Source organism: Lithobates pipiens, unplaced genomic scaffold (genome assembly GCF_037356315.1).
Source record: "Lithobates pipiens isolate NorthernLeopardFrog02 unplaced genomic scaffold, aLitPip1_a1.2 Scaffold_3, whole genome shotgun sequence".
Taxonomy (NCBI): Eukaryota; Metazoa; Chordata; class Amphibia; order Anura; family Ranidae; genus Lithobates; species Lithobates pipiens.
The window spans coordinates 15,518,935-15,535,571 of NW_027507790.1; the positions used below are offsets into that span (position 1 = coordinate 15,518,935).

General features: G+C 41.3%; 1 protein-coding gene across 1 annotated transcript in view; it reads right to left on the minus strand.

Annotated features, from left to right (window-relative positions):
• UBE3B (ubiquitin protein ligase E3B) overlaps nucleotides 1–16,637 on the minus strand; it is an 87,553-nt gene that overhangs the window by 61,038 nt on the left and 9,878 nt on the right. The window contains exons 3-6 of the mRNA XM_077461316.1: nucleotides 12,642–12,755; nucleotides 12,380–12,548; nucleotides 12,141–12,261; nucleotides 3,432–3,491 (exon numbers count right to left, since the gene is read on the minus strand). Coding sequence (XP_077317442.1) covers nucleotides 3,432–3,491; nucleotides 12,141–12,261; nucleotides 12,380–12,540 — 342 coding nt within the window. The 5' untranslated portion in view covers nucleotides 12,541–12,548; nucleotides 12,642–12,755. The remainder of the gene's footprint in view (nucleotides 1–3,431; nucleotides 3,492–12,140; nucleotides 12,262–12,379; nucleotides 12,549–12,641; nucleotides 12,756–16,637) is intronic.

The window sequence follows — 16,637 nt, forward strand, 5'->3', positions numbered from 1 at the left end:
AATACGCATAACAGCACAAAGACAAGCCTTAAACCTTCTGGCACAAAGTCATTTGGAGTGAGATCAAAACTGAGCTATTTGGCCACAACCATAAACACTACATTTGCAGAGGAGTCAACAAGGCCTATGATGAAATGTACACCATTCCTACTGTGAAACATGGAGGTGGATTGCTGATGTTTTGCGGATGTGTGAGCTACAAAGGCACAGGAAATTTGGTCAAAGATGATGGCAAGATGAATGCAGTATGTTATCAAAAAATACTGGAGGAATATTTGCATTCATCAGCCAGGAAGCTGTACATGGGACGTACTTGGACATTCCAACATGACAATGAACCAAAACACAAGGACAAGTCGACCTGTCAGTGGCTACAGCAGAATAAAGTGAAGGTCTCAGTCTCCTGACCTCAATATCATTGAGCCACTCTGGGGAGATCTCAAACATGCAGTTCATGCAAGACAGCCCAAGAATTTACAGGAACTGGAGGCTTTTTGACAAGAGGAATGGACAGCTTTACCATCTGAGAAGATGAAGAGCCTCATCCACAAACACCACAAAAGACTTCAAAAGACTGTCATTGATGTTAAAGGGGGTAATACACGGTATTAAGAACTAGGATATGATCAGGGGTAGTTTCTGTTGCCATTATGAATTAAAAAGAGTAAACACGGTTATAATAAATGGCTTCAGCCAAACACTAACCACGAGTGAAAGAAAAGTTTTTGTGTTATCATTCATATTATCTGAAAAATGGCCAAGAAATCATAAATTCTGCCAGGATATGTAAACTCAGTGTATACTATATATATATTACATGCACACACAGTGAAATTATGAAAGGCGAGATGATTGATGGACATTATGTTTCACCTCGTATGTGTTTGTTTGCTGAAAACTAAGGTGAAATCCGGTCTGGGTTTTACCAGCAACCTTGGCAGGGTTGGTTCCGGACCAGAATTTGCAGTCCACTTGTGTCCACCAGCAGGTGGTCTAAATAAAGCAGGATTGGAGCAAAAAATTGCTCTTGGCCTAGGGCTCAGGAAGCCAAAACCCTGAGAGCTGCTTACGCGAAGTTTGCTTTGTAAGAGAAAAGGTTTGCATTATCTTTGTTCTGTGGGTGACTGGCAGAAGCCCTTTACCTGTGCGTTAGGGACCTGCAATTTCAGTGCCTGGATGGCAAGGATTTATTTTCTGTTTTTGTTTGTGTTATTTCCATGCAACCTTTAAAAATAACACTGGCTACAAGTCAGATTTTAAGAAACCTTCCCTTTGGACTACCGTTTTTCCCAGGGAAGGTGATGCCCTTTGAGTATTGAGCATGTCACCATTTTTCTAGGTACCGTAAATGTATTTTTAAAGGTGCTATTAACATAAAATATTCACCACATGTTGGTAAAAGGCCATGCAATCCATTCATACACAAAAAACAAAACAAATAAGTTCAGAAATGAAGTTATATGTAATAAAATGGAATGACACAGGGAAAAAGTATTAAACAAACTAACTGAAATGCATTTGATACTTCGTACAAAATTATTTGTTGGTAATGATGGCTTCAATGATATGCAGCCACTGCAACGGTAGATTTTTGTTTCTAATTCTTAGAGCTGGACTTTTTACAGTCACAAAAATGTCAACTGTTTATAATAAACACTGTTTAGCAAACCAAAGGACTTCCAGTTAGGGTTAAGTTCTACAGTACTTTAAAAGGGTAAGTTCACCTTTACAGAAAATCTGTAAGGTGAATTTACACTGGACCCTCTCCCCATCCCCACCGGTGCTGCTGACCTTGGGTGCAGTGATCTCCCGCACTGACACATCCTATAGCCGCTTTACCAGTCTGGGATATTAAATCCCCATGGCTTAATCTCCTAAATGTACCTTGTAAAGGTACGTATAGGAGGCAATCAGAACCCGCATAGCCCGTCCTGTCAGCAGGGGAGAAGAGGAGAGAAAGCAGCAAGGATTTCAAATGCCCAGACCAGTAAAGCGGCTATACAATGTGTCACAGTGGGAGATTGCAGGACTCAAGGTCAGCGGGACCAGGGGGGATGGGGAGAGGGTCCATTGTATGTTCACCTTACAGATATTCTGTAAAGGTGGACTTGCACTTTAAAATGAACTCATGTCAAAAAGTTGCTTCAGATCCATCCAATGTCAGGAAAACCTAAAAATATCTGCCAAACACTTACCTGTCACTCAGAGTGCTCTCGCTCCAGATCTGACAGGCCAGGGATTCCCTACTATGTCTTAAAACCTTGGATATGAAATTTGTGTTGTGAGGAATGGGAAGGCTGTCTTAAAATGCTAGTTGTACAGCTGTCTTTGGCTTTTTAGCCTTTTTAGTCACTGGTAAAGCATACAATGTGTGAATGCAGACCGCCTTATCTGCATGCTGATTTCAGATCATCGACTCCGTAGGTATTGAGGCCACTGTCTTAACATGCCAGTCACATACCTAGCAGGTCATTAAAGGCAGCTTGGGTATTTCTCTCAGTACAGATTTCTGTAACAAGACAAATATGCAGGCTGACATTACTGATCTCTTCTTCTGAAAATGGCTTTCATGATGACCTAGTAACTTAAATACATTTTAAGTCACTGACCCAGAATATTATACAGATGTAAAGTTTGGAATTGAACCTCCATTCTCTTTGCTGCACACTTTTACCAGGTTAGCGAATAAAATATGGATGGGTCTGTATTCCTCGAAGTATTGGTTTACTTAAAGAGGAAGTAAACTTCCCTCTAATTTTTGCACCTATAGGTAAGCCTTATCATAGGTACTGTAAATATCTCCTAAACCTGCACTGTTTAGAAGATATTTACTGTATACTACGCCGATGACATCATCGGCGCATGCGCTCTAAAGGAACGGCCGCATGTGCCATTTTTTCAGAGCCGTGTGCTGTGGCCGGCAGCTCCCTCACGGGAGTGATGTCATGCAGCTCCAGACAGTTACACAGCTGAAGTCCGCGGACCGGAAGGAAGACGGGCGAAGATGGATGAGTCCTTCTCTGTTAGTTTATAATGGTCCGTTTCCCTTATGTCTTCTCTGATAAAAGCCTGTCTCCAAAAGAGAAAGTTAGAGCCTTTTTACCCTAACAGAGTCCTGGATAGAAGTAAAAAAATGACAGGATTCTAATCTTTTCCTCAAAAAAAAGTTTTGGATATAGATATACTGTACTTTAATCTCGCACATAAAGAATGATTTATTGAAATTAATTGGCCAACAGAAAAGAAACACAAAACTAAAGCTGTTGCCTATAGCAACCAAACCAGATTCTTGTTTAATTTTTCAATAAAATTAAAATTGAAATATGACTGGTTGTCATTTATAACAACATATTTCTACACATTTTATTTTCTCAAGTTCCAATAAATCATCTACAAATGGTCGCAATAGTATCAATACATAGAATACATACCTTGGGCTCATTCTCGCACTCCATACTGTTAAGAATACAACGGCAAAGTTTTTCAAATCGCTGTAAAAATTACAAAATATGTGTAAGATTAGAGATTCAGATGAGGAGGACAAACTTGTAAATAAACATAATAAAATATTAGTATCAGCATGAAAAGAATTCATCATTCTTACTAAGAAGCACCATTTACCACAATCGTTCTCTTGGTCTGGGCTGGAGGAAGCTTTTGATGTTGAGTCCCGTATCTCTTTTGGAGTTGGTGCGCATTGCCTTGTAAATGCTAGAATTGGGCCATGATTTTTGCCATGCTTGGCTGCTTGCTCTGCCCGATTTTAACAATTTTAGATGGTGAAAAGTGCTCCAGAGGTGGTACAGAGGTTGGGGGTGCCATAGGAAGTATACAGGGTGCAGGATATTATGTAGGCTGAGGCAGGGTTTTGGAGGCAGCAGCGCTTAGAGTCCATCTATTCCAGTAATCAGGCCATGCCTCCCAATTTACAATAATCTTTAACCACTTGCCTACTGGGCACTTTTACCCCATTCCTGCCCAGGCCAGCTTTCAGTGCTGTCGCACTTTAAATGACAATAGTGCAGTCAAGTAACGCTATATCCATAGATAGAGCTTACTTTTGGTGGAACATTTTTAACCACTGAGTTTTTTTATTTTTTGCTAAACAAATTAAAACAAAACGAAAATTTTGAAAAAAAATAAAAGTTTTCTTTGTTTCGGTTTTAAAATTTTGTAAATAAGTAATTTTTCTCCTTCATTGATGTGTGCTTATGAGGCTGCACTGATGGGCAGCACTGACAGGAATCAATGATTGGCATCACAGATGGGCGCTGATGGGGCTGCACTGATGATCAGTGAGCTGATTATCTGTACAGATGTCCCCTGTTATGAAATGCTGCTGATCGGCTCTCCTCTCCCCACATGCTGTCAGCTGCCGACAACCGGCATTTCCTTGTTTACATGTGATAAGCTGTGATTGGACTCAGCTGATCACACGGGTAAAGAGCCTCATCATCAGCTCTTTACCAAGATTGGTGATGTGCCGTGTCCCAGGGACAAAGTGCAGCAACAATCGCCACACCAAGTGCGCCGTGGTGACATCCTCCCAGAACAAAGAGCATCTGCCTGCTCGTCATTTCACAAAACGATGGGCAGGAAGCGGTAAATCCCCTAGAACCAGCCCTCACAAAGCTTCTTTCAGCTTCACTGGGAGTGTTCCATCTGACCCACAAACTGCATATCTGTTTCCTGTATCAACAATCACATTAAAAACTACCCTAACATAAATTAATAAATGAATAAGATTGGTGGTTGTGTGAAATGTTTTAGTACTGGCATATTTCTGTATGTGAAAAAAAAAAAAAGAGCGTGAAGTATGTGTGTATTGGAATAGCTCATCACACTTATGGGTTCTCAATTCACCATCTGGACGAAAAACAGAAATACTGGCACGCTTCCTGTGTGCATCTTAAAGTGGTTGTAAACCTCATATGCATAATTTCTCATATACACGTACTATATTATAGTTTTTTCTAGAAAAATCCAAACCACTGTATTACTACCTCTGTATTTTCATCTCTAAGCCTGTCACTGCTCTCCGAAAATCTCTGGTTCATGGGCGTGTCTATGGATCAAAGTTTGGGAATCATTACATCACTGGCCCCACATCCCAGCTGTAAACACACACTAGCGCCGGCTTAGCAGCACGCACAATGCTGGAAGTGTGCGAGCACATCACTCCCTGCTGGGAGGTGGGCTGTACACTTGGGAGGTGGGGCCAGTGATGTCATGACTCCCCTGCCTGCGGACTGGAGATTTTCAGAGACCTGTGATAGGCTTGGAGATGAAAATACAGAGGTACAAATACAGCAATTTTTTACAGAACAAATTATAAAATGGCGCATGTCTTTGGGAACTGATGCATTTGAGGTTTAAAACCACTTAAAATAAAACACACTTTTAATTAGGTTGGGGTAGCAGGAGACACACACCCTTAATGTATGCTCGTTCATGAGTCTCCTCTGCATGTCTGTCAAAGGAGAGGAGACGTGGCGACACATTTTTTGCATGTGTAGTATTTTTATTCAGTAGCAAAGCGGGGAGGATTACAAATGCAGGCTGCTTGTATCCCTGCCAGACTGTACACAAATGAATTGTTTTTTAAATAACAAACATATCATACTTACCTCCACTGTGCAGCTCGTTTTTGCACAGAGTGGCCCCAAACCTGCTCTTCTGGGGTCCCCCGGCAGCTTTCTCAGCTCCTCCCCACATCTGATAACCCCCTCAGAGAAGTGCTTCCTTGAGGGGGTTACCTTGCGGGCACGCTCCCAAGTCCAGCATTCGGCGTCCATAGAGGTCGAATGCAGGACTCAGCCCCGGCGCTCGCGTAATTGGATTTCATTGACAGCAGCAGGTGCCAATCAATCTATCCAATCAAGAGCCAAGAACCCCAGGCAGAGAGACAGCACGTCCCCACTGGTCAAGTTCGAGGGCTCAGGTAAGTAAAATGGGGGGGGGGGGTGGTCACTGACAGGTGTTTTTTCACCTTAATGCATAGGATGCATTAAGGTGAAAAAACACGAAGGTTTACAACCCCTTTAAGACTGAATTTTCAGCTTTGATTGAAATACAGTGATTGTAAACCCATCATATTTTTAAACAAACATGTCATACTTACCTGCTCTGTGCACTGTTTTTGTACACAGCAGCCCCAATCCTCTTCAGCGGGTTCCCCACCAGCGCTCCTGGCTCCTCCTCCCTGCTTAGTGCCCACCATAGCAAGGCATCCACATGACACACACAGCATGGCTCAGCCCCACTCTCTGCTCCCTCCTCACTGGCTGTGATTGCTGTCTCTGAGCCTTTGAGGAGGTAGCGTGGCTGCTCTCATGCATAGCGCTGGATCGAGATCAGGCTCAGGTAAGTATAAGGGAGAGGCTGGGGAGGGAGAGCTGTACTTTTTACCTTAATGCAGAAAATTTATTAAAATAAAAAAACCTTCAGCCTTTAGAAGCACTTTAAAACTGCTCATGCCATGTCTTTCTATCCTATCTAACAGTATCTGTTTATAGGGGTTATTGTATGCTCTTTTCTGCATCTTTTTTTCAAGTTACAGCTCTCTAGCAACCTCTAGATGGCAGTTATGAAATTGCAGTGTAAATATTAACGTTACACCCTTTCACTTGACCTCAGTAAAGAAGACTAGGGGATGATGTCATTGTATCCAGACAGACTAAACTGATTTTTGAAGGCAAAGTTGATTTTTAAACAGAGTTTTCTCAATTTCCATCTATTGGTTGCTAAACGAGAAGGAACACCCTGATTCGGTATGTGTCCCTGAGAAACTCCAGGCATCCCAAGTGATAGGACAGACCTTCTCTGGAGGTGTAGAATCCATCCGAGCATCTGTAAACATCTGGACAGTAAGGAACACATTGTTCCCCAGAGCCCTTGCTGTTTCCTCAGGAGGAGATGGTCAACCTAGCCCACTATCAGGATACCTTGAGAGTGTAAAAGTGGTAACACCAGAGCCACCACCTTGGTAACCAATTTAGGTTCAGAGGAAAGCATCCAAGGTTGACCTGAAAAGATAATGCATCTCAAAGGCTACGTAGAGAAAACACTTCTTGTAAATCAGTTTTGCAGTCAAACGCTTAAGCCACAAAGCTCTGAACAGGTATACTGACAGAAAACAAGAAGACGGGGGGGGGCTTCTAACAAGCCATCACAGGTAAAATTCAAAGCCTCAGATATTTGGTCAATCCAATCAATGATCTGCAGGTCAATGGCAGCATCAGTCAGATCATTTTAAAGAAACTAGATCCATTCAACCATAATCTGGCATAGAACTATAGGCAGAACCAGATGCAAGGCTGGGCCTGCCTATGAGAACATGGCCCTAGAAAGAACTTACAGTCTCTTATGAGTGGGGTCCTTAAAAGGCACAGAGCCTACAGGAAAAGGTGTTGTAGTGTGTTTGTGGCCTGTGCACTCAGGGTCAGAGATTAACTGAGCAATCTGCATAACACTTGTAAATACCTTTTCTGAGAGAGGAACAAGCCTAGTAACACTTGAACAGAGCCAAGGAGGACTCCAAAGAGCACAGATTCTAACATCAGAGGACAGCATGACACAAATCCCAATCCTTTAATAGACAGCGTGCCAGGGAAACCGGAGACAGAGAGACTTTCCCACAGCGTCCTGTATCAGCTAAGTTGCAAATGGAGTAGGCAATATATAAGGTAGAAGGCTAGGCCTCAAGTACTCACAAAACATGGACTGCTGCTAGATTAGAGATTAAAGTTCCACATGTTTCTTTTAGTAGAAACAGCCGCAATGCTATCTGGCGAGAAGGAGGCTGCAGAGAGCATGTGCTAGACACTCCACCCAGTGGAATGGCATCAGCTCTCAGTTCCACAGCATACAAATTGGCACCTAGCAAAAATATGACAGAGCTCCTGACGCCTGACCGGAATGGCCTATTCACTGCCAACAGTTCTGGACCCGGAGAGTGCTCTGCAGCTTACATAACCAAAGCTTAGGCAAAGCATGATGCCCGAGGGTCACTTCCAATCACACATGCAATGTCCAGTCTAGTGAGGTCTGGTCTCAGAAAGAGCCAAGGCCATCCGCATCAGGCAGCTGTGATGATGAGATCTCCAGCAGCTACAGGGAGTTGATTCTTAACTGAACAGAAAAAAGCGCTGTTAGAAAAAAGTAGGTTTAGACACTAGTAAAAAAAAAAAAAATGAGGCTTCCTGCTAGACTGGGGATTACACTCAGAGCTGACCTATAGTCTTTTTGTTTGCCAGTGTCCAATCCTCCTGTACATGGCAGTATAACCCGAAAGTTTAAGACTTCTGTCTTAAGGGACTTGTGTCCCTTTATGGATGGGGAAGAATTACATATTTCTATAATGTAGTCTTCTATCTTGTCTGCAGGTAGAGATATATAAAAAAACTGTGAAAATGAAATATATGTACCAAAGTGCATATATAGCAAAATTTACAGTAGCGCAACAATAACACATAATTATTTCAGTGTTCAATACAAAATGTAATTATCGAATATTACATAGTTACAAAGTAGATGAGGTTGAAAAAAATACAAAAGTCTATCAAGTCCAACCTATGTGTGTGATTATATGTCAGTATTACCTTGTACATCCCTGTAGGTTGTGGTCTTTCAGGTGTTTATCTAATAGTTTTTGAAACTATCGATGCTCCCCACTAAGACTACCTCCTGTGGAAGGGAATTCCACATCCTTGCCGCTCTTACAGTAAAGAAACCTCTACGTAGTTTAAGGTTAAACCTCTTTTCTTCTAATTTTAACGAGTGGCAACATGTCTTGTTAAACTCCCTTCCACAAATTTTTTTTATCCCTATTGTAGGGTCACCAGTATGGTATTTGTAAATTGAAATCATATCCCCTCTCAAGCGTCTCTTCTCCAGAGAGAATAAGTTCAGTGCTCGCAACCTTTCTTCATAACTGATGTCCTCCAGACCCTTTATTAGCTTTGTTGCCCTTCTACATTTCCAGCACATCCTTCCTGAGGACCGGTGCCCAGAACTGGACAGCATACTCCAGGTGCGGCTGGACCAGAGTCTTGTAGAGTGGGAGAATATCACTTTATCCCCAGAGTTAATTCCTTTTTTAATGCATGCCAATATTGGCTTTGTTAGCAGCAACTTGGCATTACATGCCATTGCTAAGCTCATCATCTACTAGGACCCCCAGGTCCTTTTCCATCCTAGATTTCCTCAGAGGTTCTATTATTATTTATGCCTCCTAGCAAGGTTAGTAGCTTAGGGAAGTTGGCTCTTTTTAAATTCAGTGTCTTTGTATTTTCCTTATGTTTCCTATTTGTGTGATTTATACTGAAGCCAATTGACCTGTGATCGCTGTTTCCTAAATTGCCCCGTATTTCCACATCCGTGATCAGGCCTGTATTGTTGGTAATCAGTAGACCTAGTAACGCTTTATTTTTAGTTGGTTTGTCTACCATCTGACCCATGAAATTGTCTTGCAAGACATTTAGGAACTGGCGAGCCTTAGACGAATGTGTGGTTCCCACCGCCCAGTCTATGTCTGGAAAATTAAAATCCCCCATTATGATAACATGCCCCATCCTTGCTGCTAATCCGAATTGTGATAGGAGGTCCGTCTTCCCCTCCTCCCTCAGGTTAGGGGGCCTATAGCATACTCCCAGTATCATTTTCCCTTTAGCTTCATCCCTTTGGAGCTCTACCCACAAGGATTCCACCCACCTCCTCCCTAGCTCCCTTCGTGATGTCATCTCTCACATTCACTCATACATTATTCTTAATATATAGACAAACCCCTCCCCATGGTTGCCAGCCAATCAAGAGAGCTGTTGAACCAGGTCTTTAAAAAATTCCCACAAAATCCAAATCCTCCTCATACAACAGTATCTCTAGTTCACCCATCTTGTCTGCCAGACTCCTGGCATTGGTGAACATGCCAAGTAGCTTAGACCGGTCGCATACTAGCCTCTTGTTGGGTATTCCAAGATTGCAACTAGGACTTAGGGGTGTACTCACTTTTGTTGACAGCGGTTTAGACATTAATGGCTGTTTGTCGAGTTATTTTGAGGGGACAGCAAATTTACACTGTTATACAAGCTGTACACTCACTACTTTACATTGTAGCAAAGTGTCATTTCTTCAGTGTTGTCACATGAAAAGAAATAATTAAATATTTACATGTGAGGGGTGTACTCACTTTTGTGACATACTGTATCATCACTTTTTTTTGTTGTATAAAGAGGACTGCTATTATGTACTTGTTTTGTTTTTTTCTTTTTATGACATTTTAACTTTATTATCACATATTACATTTTTGCATTGAACACTGAAATAATTAGGTGTTATTGTTGCGCTAATGTGAATTTTGCTACATATATGCACTTTGGTATATATATTTCATTTTTACTGGTTTTTGATATTTATGGTTGTAAGTAGCAGCATTGGCTGTAATTTTTCCTTGTAATTTGGAGTGTGGGAGATCACTATTACATACAAGGTAGAGATATACCCTCTTTCTAACACACGTTCACATATGTAAGCATTTTCTGCATACTGCATTGTCTGCAGCTACTTACAACTCAGGGATATATTGTATATGCACAGCTTTTTTTATATTCTGCACTCTGTTCATACATCTGTTTGCTTGCAATTACTAGTGTGTGTGTGTGTGTGTGTGTCATATATATATATATATATATATATATATATATATATATATATATATATATATATATATATATAAAAGGTCAATGAGTTTCTGGACTCCTGACAGCCCCTTGCATCTCTCATCCAGTGCTGCACTGATGATTCTGACGATTCTGAGTCATGGGGAAAGCAAAAGAATTGTCAAAAGATCTGCGAGAAAAGGCAGTTCAACTGTATAAAACAGGAAAGGGATATAAAACGATATCAAATGAATTTAGAATACCTGTCAGCAGTGTTCAAATTCTAATCAAGATGCGGAAAATTAAGGGTTCTGTTGAAACCAAGCCATGGTCACGTAGACCAACTAAAATTTCAGCCACAACTGCCAGGAAAATGGTTCGGGATGAAAAAAAAAACACAAAAAACTAAAGGTGAAATACAGGACTCTCTCTGAAAACATATGGTGTGGCTGTTTCAAGATGCACAATAAGAAGGTAATGAAGAAAGATGGACTGCATGGCCAAATCACCAGAAGCCATTGCTATGTAAATGCCACAAAGTATCCCGCTTACAATACGCCAAACAGCACAGAGACAAGCCTCAAACCTTCCGGCACAAAGTCATTTGGAGTGATGAGACCAAAATTTAGCTTTTTGGCCACAACCATAAACACTACATTTGGAGAGGAGTCAACAAGGCCTATGGTGAAAGGTACAATGTTCCTACTGTGAAACACAGAGGTGGATTGCTGATGTTTTTGGGATGTGTGAGCTACAAAGGCACAGGAAATTTGGTCAAAATTGATGACGAGATGAATGCAGTATGTTATCAAAAATACTGGAGGAACATTTGCATTCATCAGCCAGGAAGCTGTGCATGGGACATACTTGGACATTCCAACATGACAATGATCCAAAGCGCCAAGTTGACCTGTCATTGGCTACAGCAGAATAAAGTGAAGGTTCTGGAGGGGTCATCTTAGTCTCCTGACCTCAATATCATTGAGACACTCATGCAGTATATGCAAGATAGCCTAAGAATTTACAGGAACTGGAGGCTTTTTGACAAGAGGAATGGGCAGTTTTAGCATCTGAGAAGATAAAGAGCCTCATCCACAAATACCACAAAAGACTTCAAGCTGTCACTGATGTTAAAGGGGGCAATACACGGTATTAAGAACTGTGGTATGTAAACTTTTGATCAGGGTCATTTGGGTAGTTTCTGTTGTGATTATGATTTAAAAAGAGTTGATTGATAATAAATGGTTTCAACCAAACACTAACAATGAGTGAAAGAAATGTTTTTGTGTTACCATTCATATTCTCAGAAAAATGGCCAAGAAATCATAAATTCTGCCAGGGTATGTAAACTTATGAGCACAACTATATATATATATATATATATATATATATATATATATATATATATATATATATATATTATATAAAACCAAAAAAAGATACATTTCTAAATTAACCCAAAAAAAAGAAGAAGAAAGCACCTACCATTCTGTCCGCCTGTAATCGGAATATTACCAACAGTTTACGAGCTGTTCGAAAAATAGAAAGAGCATTGATCTTGACTGTTCCATTTTCTGGACCTTCTAAAAAGACATCCACTTCTTGTCTGCGTTCAGCAGAAATGAAAACAAACAGAACAGAAAGACTTAGTAAATGTTATAATAAACTCCAAATTACACATTGGCTTATCATAGGGATTCTTTGATAAGATAGAATAATAGTACCTGATTTCCCTCTGCAGCCGACATCTGCATAGGAAGCGTCTAATAAGAGCTTGGATTTTTATTGCAGCCTTCTCTCGTTCTTTGAGGCCTTTTCTTTCTTCACGTGCCTGCCTTGCCTTGTCTAAAAATTGATCCTTTGTAGCCTGAGATGCACCAAACATGTTTAAAACTGTGGGGAAAAAAGCCATAACATTTAGTCAGTGTTACTACCTGATTAAATCAACTCAGTTGCCATATTTCTTTAAATATTATTAATACTTACCTGTCTGGCGGATGGTGACCCCCACCTTTGTTTTTCTGAAGAGCTACATCCACCAAAGTACGGTATCTTCAACATCCAATATATGTCTGGGTGTGTTGGATGCCTGGCCTCCCACTGGAAATGTTTGTTTTATTAAAATATTGCAAACACACAGCTCTTATGTGAACATTTTTACATATATACAAAATAAATATCCATACACTGTATACAAAAAAAAAGTACAAAAATAAATAACTTACATCAGCACAGAATAAACACAACAAAAAAAAAAAAACTGCTATTTGCCCAAAAGAAACATAAGCAATATACAAAAACTCAGATTACTTTTATTATTATTCTTGCCAATATCAATATTATAAAGCAAAACCAACAAACCCTACCTCAAAACCAAAATTCGAACATAGGTTAAGAAACATCCAACATATACCCATGCATGCAGATTTTGTTTTCTAAATCTTAAACTTACCATTACCAAAATCTATGGCGTGTGTGAAAGGACAGAAAAGAAAACCACACACTCAGAGATCCACATAAGACAGCTACAAATAACTAACTTTCCTCCATGCCTTTGTCCCGGCCTCCTGTTGCCATCTGTATTCATCAAGACTCAAGATTTTTCCAACCTTACCCAGAATATCATGAACCACCACCTGGACAGGAATTACATTTTGCCAAATGGGTATCCGTGGATTAGACATAAAGTAATGACCTACTAAGTAAAGCGTCTCAAAATCAAAATCCGAGTATTGAAGGGTCACTGAAGCAAGAAATTACCCATAGTCTCCTCCACCCAACCACAATAACAGTCTTCCAGAGAGCAATAATTCAGGCCCCCACTCACATAGAGTCTGCCATGGAATGAGAGCCAGGTCAAACCCAAACCTTTTTTGAGATACTTTCCACATGAATCTAACATAGACACTCCCTCAGAACAAGACCTGGTCTTTCCTAGGATACCTCATTTCCTCAGCTGTCACTCGCTACTGCAGAAAATGTTTTAGACATGACTCAACGCAAGTCAGGAATTTACCATGTTGGACGTTGAGGCTTATCACCTTCCCAGCTACACAGAAAAGGTCTAAACCAGGACTGGAAAATGCCAACCCACCCAGTCGGTTTTCCTGCCAGCGTGCTACCAAGATTATGTTTTAAGAACATTCAAGAACCCAACTGAGCCCCACTGACTGGCCCCTATGTCACTACAAGACACAATTTTTTGTAGAGTGCTTTTAAAAAAAAGGTGACGGAGTTGCAATAAACAGAAAATAGCAGTTTACTTCAGTTAGTACATGTTCACTCCAAAAATACCTTAAAGTGGATGTAAACCCCATTAATCAAATTTGACCTGGGCACATATTTCTGCAGTGTTAACTTATCTCTCTCCATAGCTCTAAGTCCAGTGTCTTTTTGCTGCTCCGTTCCTCTGTAATCAGCATGAGTCACTTCTGACAAGCTCTCCGACACATGAGATAACAGCGGCTGGAAATTTGTGTTGGGGTGGGTGCATAAAGATAGATTAGTAGAGAGCTTGTTTATTCACAGTACAGCTCTGCGTGTTTCTTTGTTCCTCTGCCTATGTGGGGGGGGTGTCTTTCCTCCAATCAGCTGTCACACAGCGTATGCCAAGACTCCCCACACAGTGCTGGAACAGGAAGAACATTTTCAAACACGATTTTCACCTCTGTGTATCATCTGAGGCTATTCACTTCACTGGGCATATGTGAGGGTTTACATCCGCTTTAACAGTGTTTGGAGCAACTTTAAATACTGATATGGGAGTGGATTTACTACAGGTAGATAGGCTGTTCACTTTGCAAGGGAATTTTAATTTTGCAAGGGAATTATCCCTTAGATTAGTGAATGAGATGAATGTAATGTCATAAGCAAGCAAAAAATCAGAGTAATGCCCTGTACACACAATAGGATTTTCCGACAAAAAAAAGTGGATTTTTTTCCGAAGGATGTTGGCTCAAACTTGTCTTCCATACACACGGTCATGCAAATGTTGTTGAAAAATTCCAAACGTCAAGAACGTGGCGACGTACAACACGTACGATGAACCGAGAAAAATTCAATTCAATAGCCAGTACGGCTCTTCTGCTTGATTCCGAGCATGCATGGACTTTTGTGCGTCAGAATTGTGTACACACGCTCCACACGCTCGGAATTTCCAATAATTTTGTTGTCGGAAAATTTGAGAACCTGCTCTCAAACATTTGTTGGCAGAAATTCCAACAACAAATGTACTATGGAGCATACACGCGGTCGGACTTTCTGATGACAAGCTCACATCCAACATTTGTTGTTGGAAAATTCTATCATGTGTACAGGGTATTAGACTTAACGGCAACAACTTTTCTAAGAGTCTTCCAGGACAGCCATGAGACCCAAGGCTCCTCCTACCAGGACAGGAAACACTTTAACCCCCACCAGATAAAAGCACGGCCCACCAGGCCCCATGTCAGTATTTCTTGAGAACCGTAGGATGTACCTATAAAACATATGCATAATATACCTAACTTCAATACAAAATCGGGTGGGAATCTGGCTGTCCTGTCCCGTCCTCTTAGAAAAGGAGTTACCAATAAGTCTAACTCAGCTTTTCTCTAAGCATCTTCCAGAACAGCCAGGAGACGATGAGCCAGAACTTACCAGTTTAGGGGGGGGGGGGGACAATTGCCTGAACGACCTTACGACTAAACGCCTGTTCCTGAGCAGGTAGGAGATCCAGGTGATAATGTTTAATGAAGGTCGAAAAACTGGACCATGTGGCAGCCTTGCAAATTTGTTCCAGTGAGGCTCCAGCTCTTTCAGCCCAAGACACAGACAAGGCTCTTGTCGAGTGACAAAAGGCGGAGGAACGTCCCTAATTTTGTAAGTTTAAGAAATAGCTTGCTTTAGCCATATAGCCAATGTGGCTTTAAATGCACTCTTTCCCTTGTGTGCGCCTGAAAAGAAGACAAACAATGCGTCCGTTTGTCTTGGTGACCTCAAGGTAGACGAGAAGAATTCTTCTAACGTCCAAAAAACTAAAATTTTCTTTCTTGGTCGCCCTTTGGCGGTTGGCAGCTGGGATCCATGAAATGTACTGGTCATTTTAGGTAGAAATCCTGGATCTGTTTTCAAAACCTTCCGATACTCAAGAATTGTGAGGAAAGGCTCCCTTACTGAAAGGGCCTGTAACTCGCTTACCCCACAAGCTGAGGTAATTGCCACAAGGAAAATAGTTTTTAAGGTAAGTAACTTGACTAAAATATCCTCTAGGTGCTCAAAAGGGAATTTTACCAATGTTTGTAGCACCCAGGACAGGTCCCAGGTTGGACAACTTCTAACCACTACTGGCCTGGACCTAGAAATTGATTTAAAGAATCTCGCTACAGTGGGATTTTCCAAGAGAGAAAATTGGAGAAAAAAAAAAACTGATAGCTGCCGCCTGTACCTTTAAAATACTAGCTGAAAGGCCTCTTTCACACGAAGGATCCGTTCAGGTCTGCCTGTCAGTTTTTTAGGCGGACCTGAACGAACGCTCCATAGACCTCTATGGAGCATCGGATGTCATCGGTGACATGTCCGCTGACATGCGACCCGCTACGAAAAATTGTGACGTTGGAAAAACCTACTTTTCCATCCGTCTGAGGATCAGACGACAACGGACTCTGCGATCCGTCCTCATCCGATCCCCCATAGGGGAGAGTGGCGCTCTGACAGGTCCGTCCCTGCAGTGTGCAGAGACGGGCCTGTCATCTTCCTGCTCAGCGGGGATCGACGGAGCGATCCCCCGCTGAGCAGAGCGGGCTCTGTACACGGACACATCTGTGTGAAGGAGCCCAAAGACCTTTGTCGACACCCTCTTGAAAAAATTCAAAAACTGAAGGAACATTATGAATTAATCTTTGGTTTTCAGTTAACCGGGAGTTAAATTTCTTCCAGACCTTGAAATATATGGCTCTAGTGACCAGTTTTTTGCAATTTGCCAGGGTCTTGACTACTTTGTCA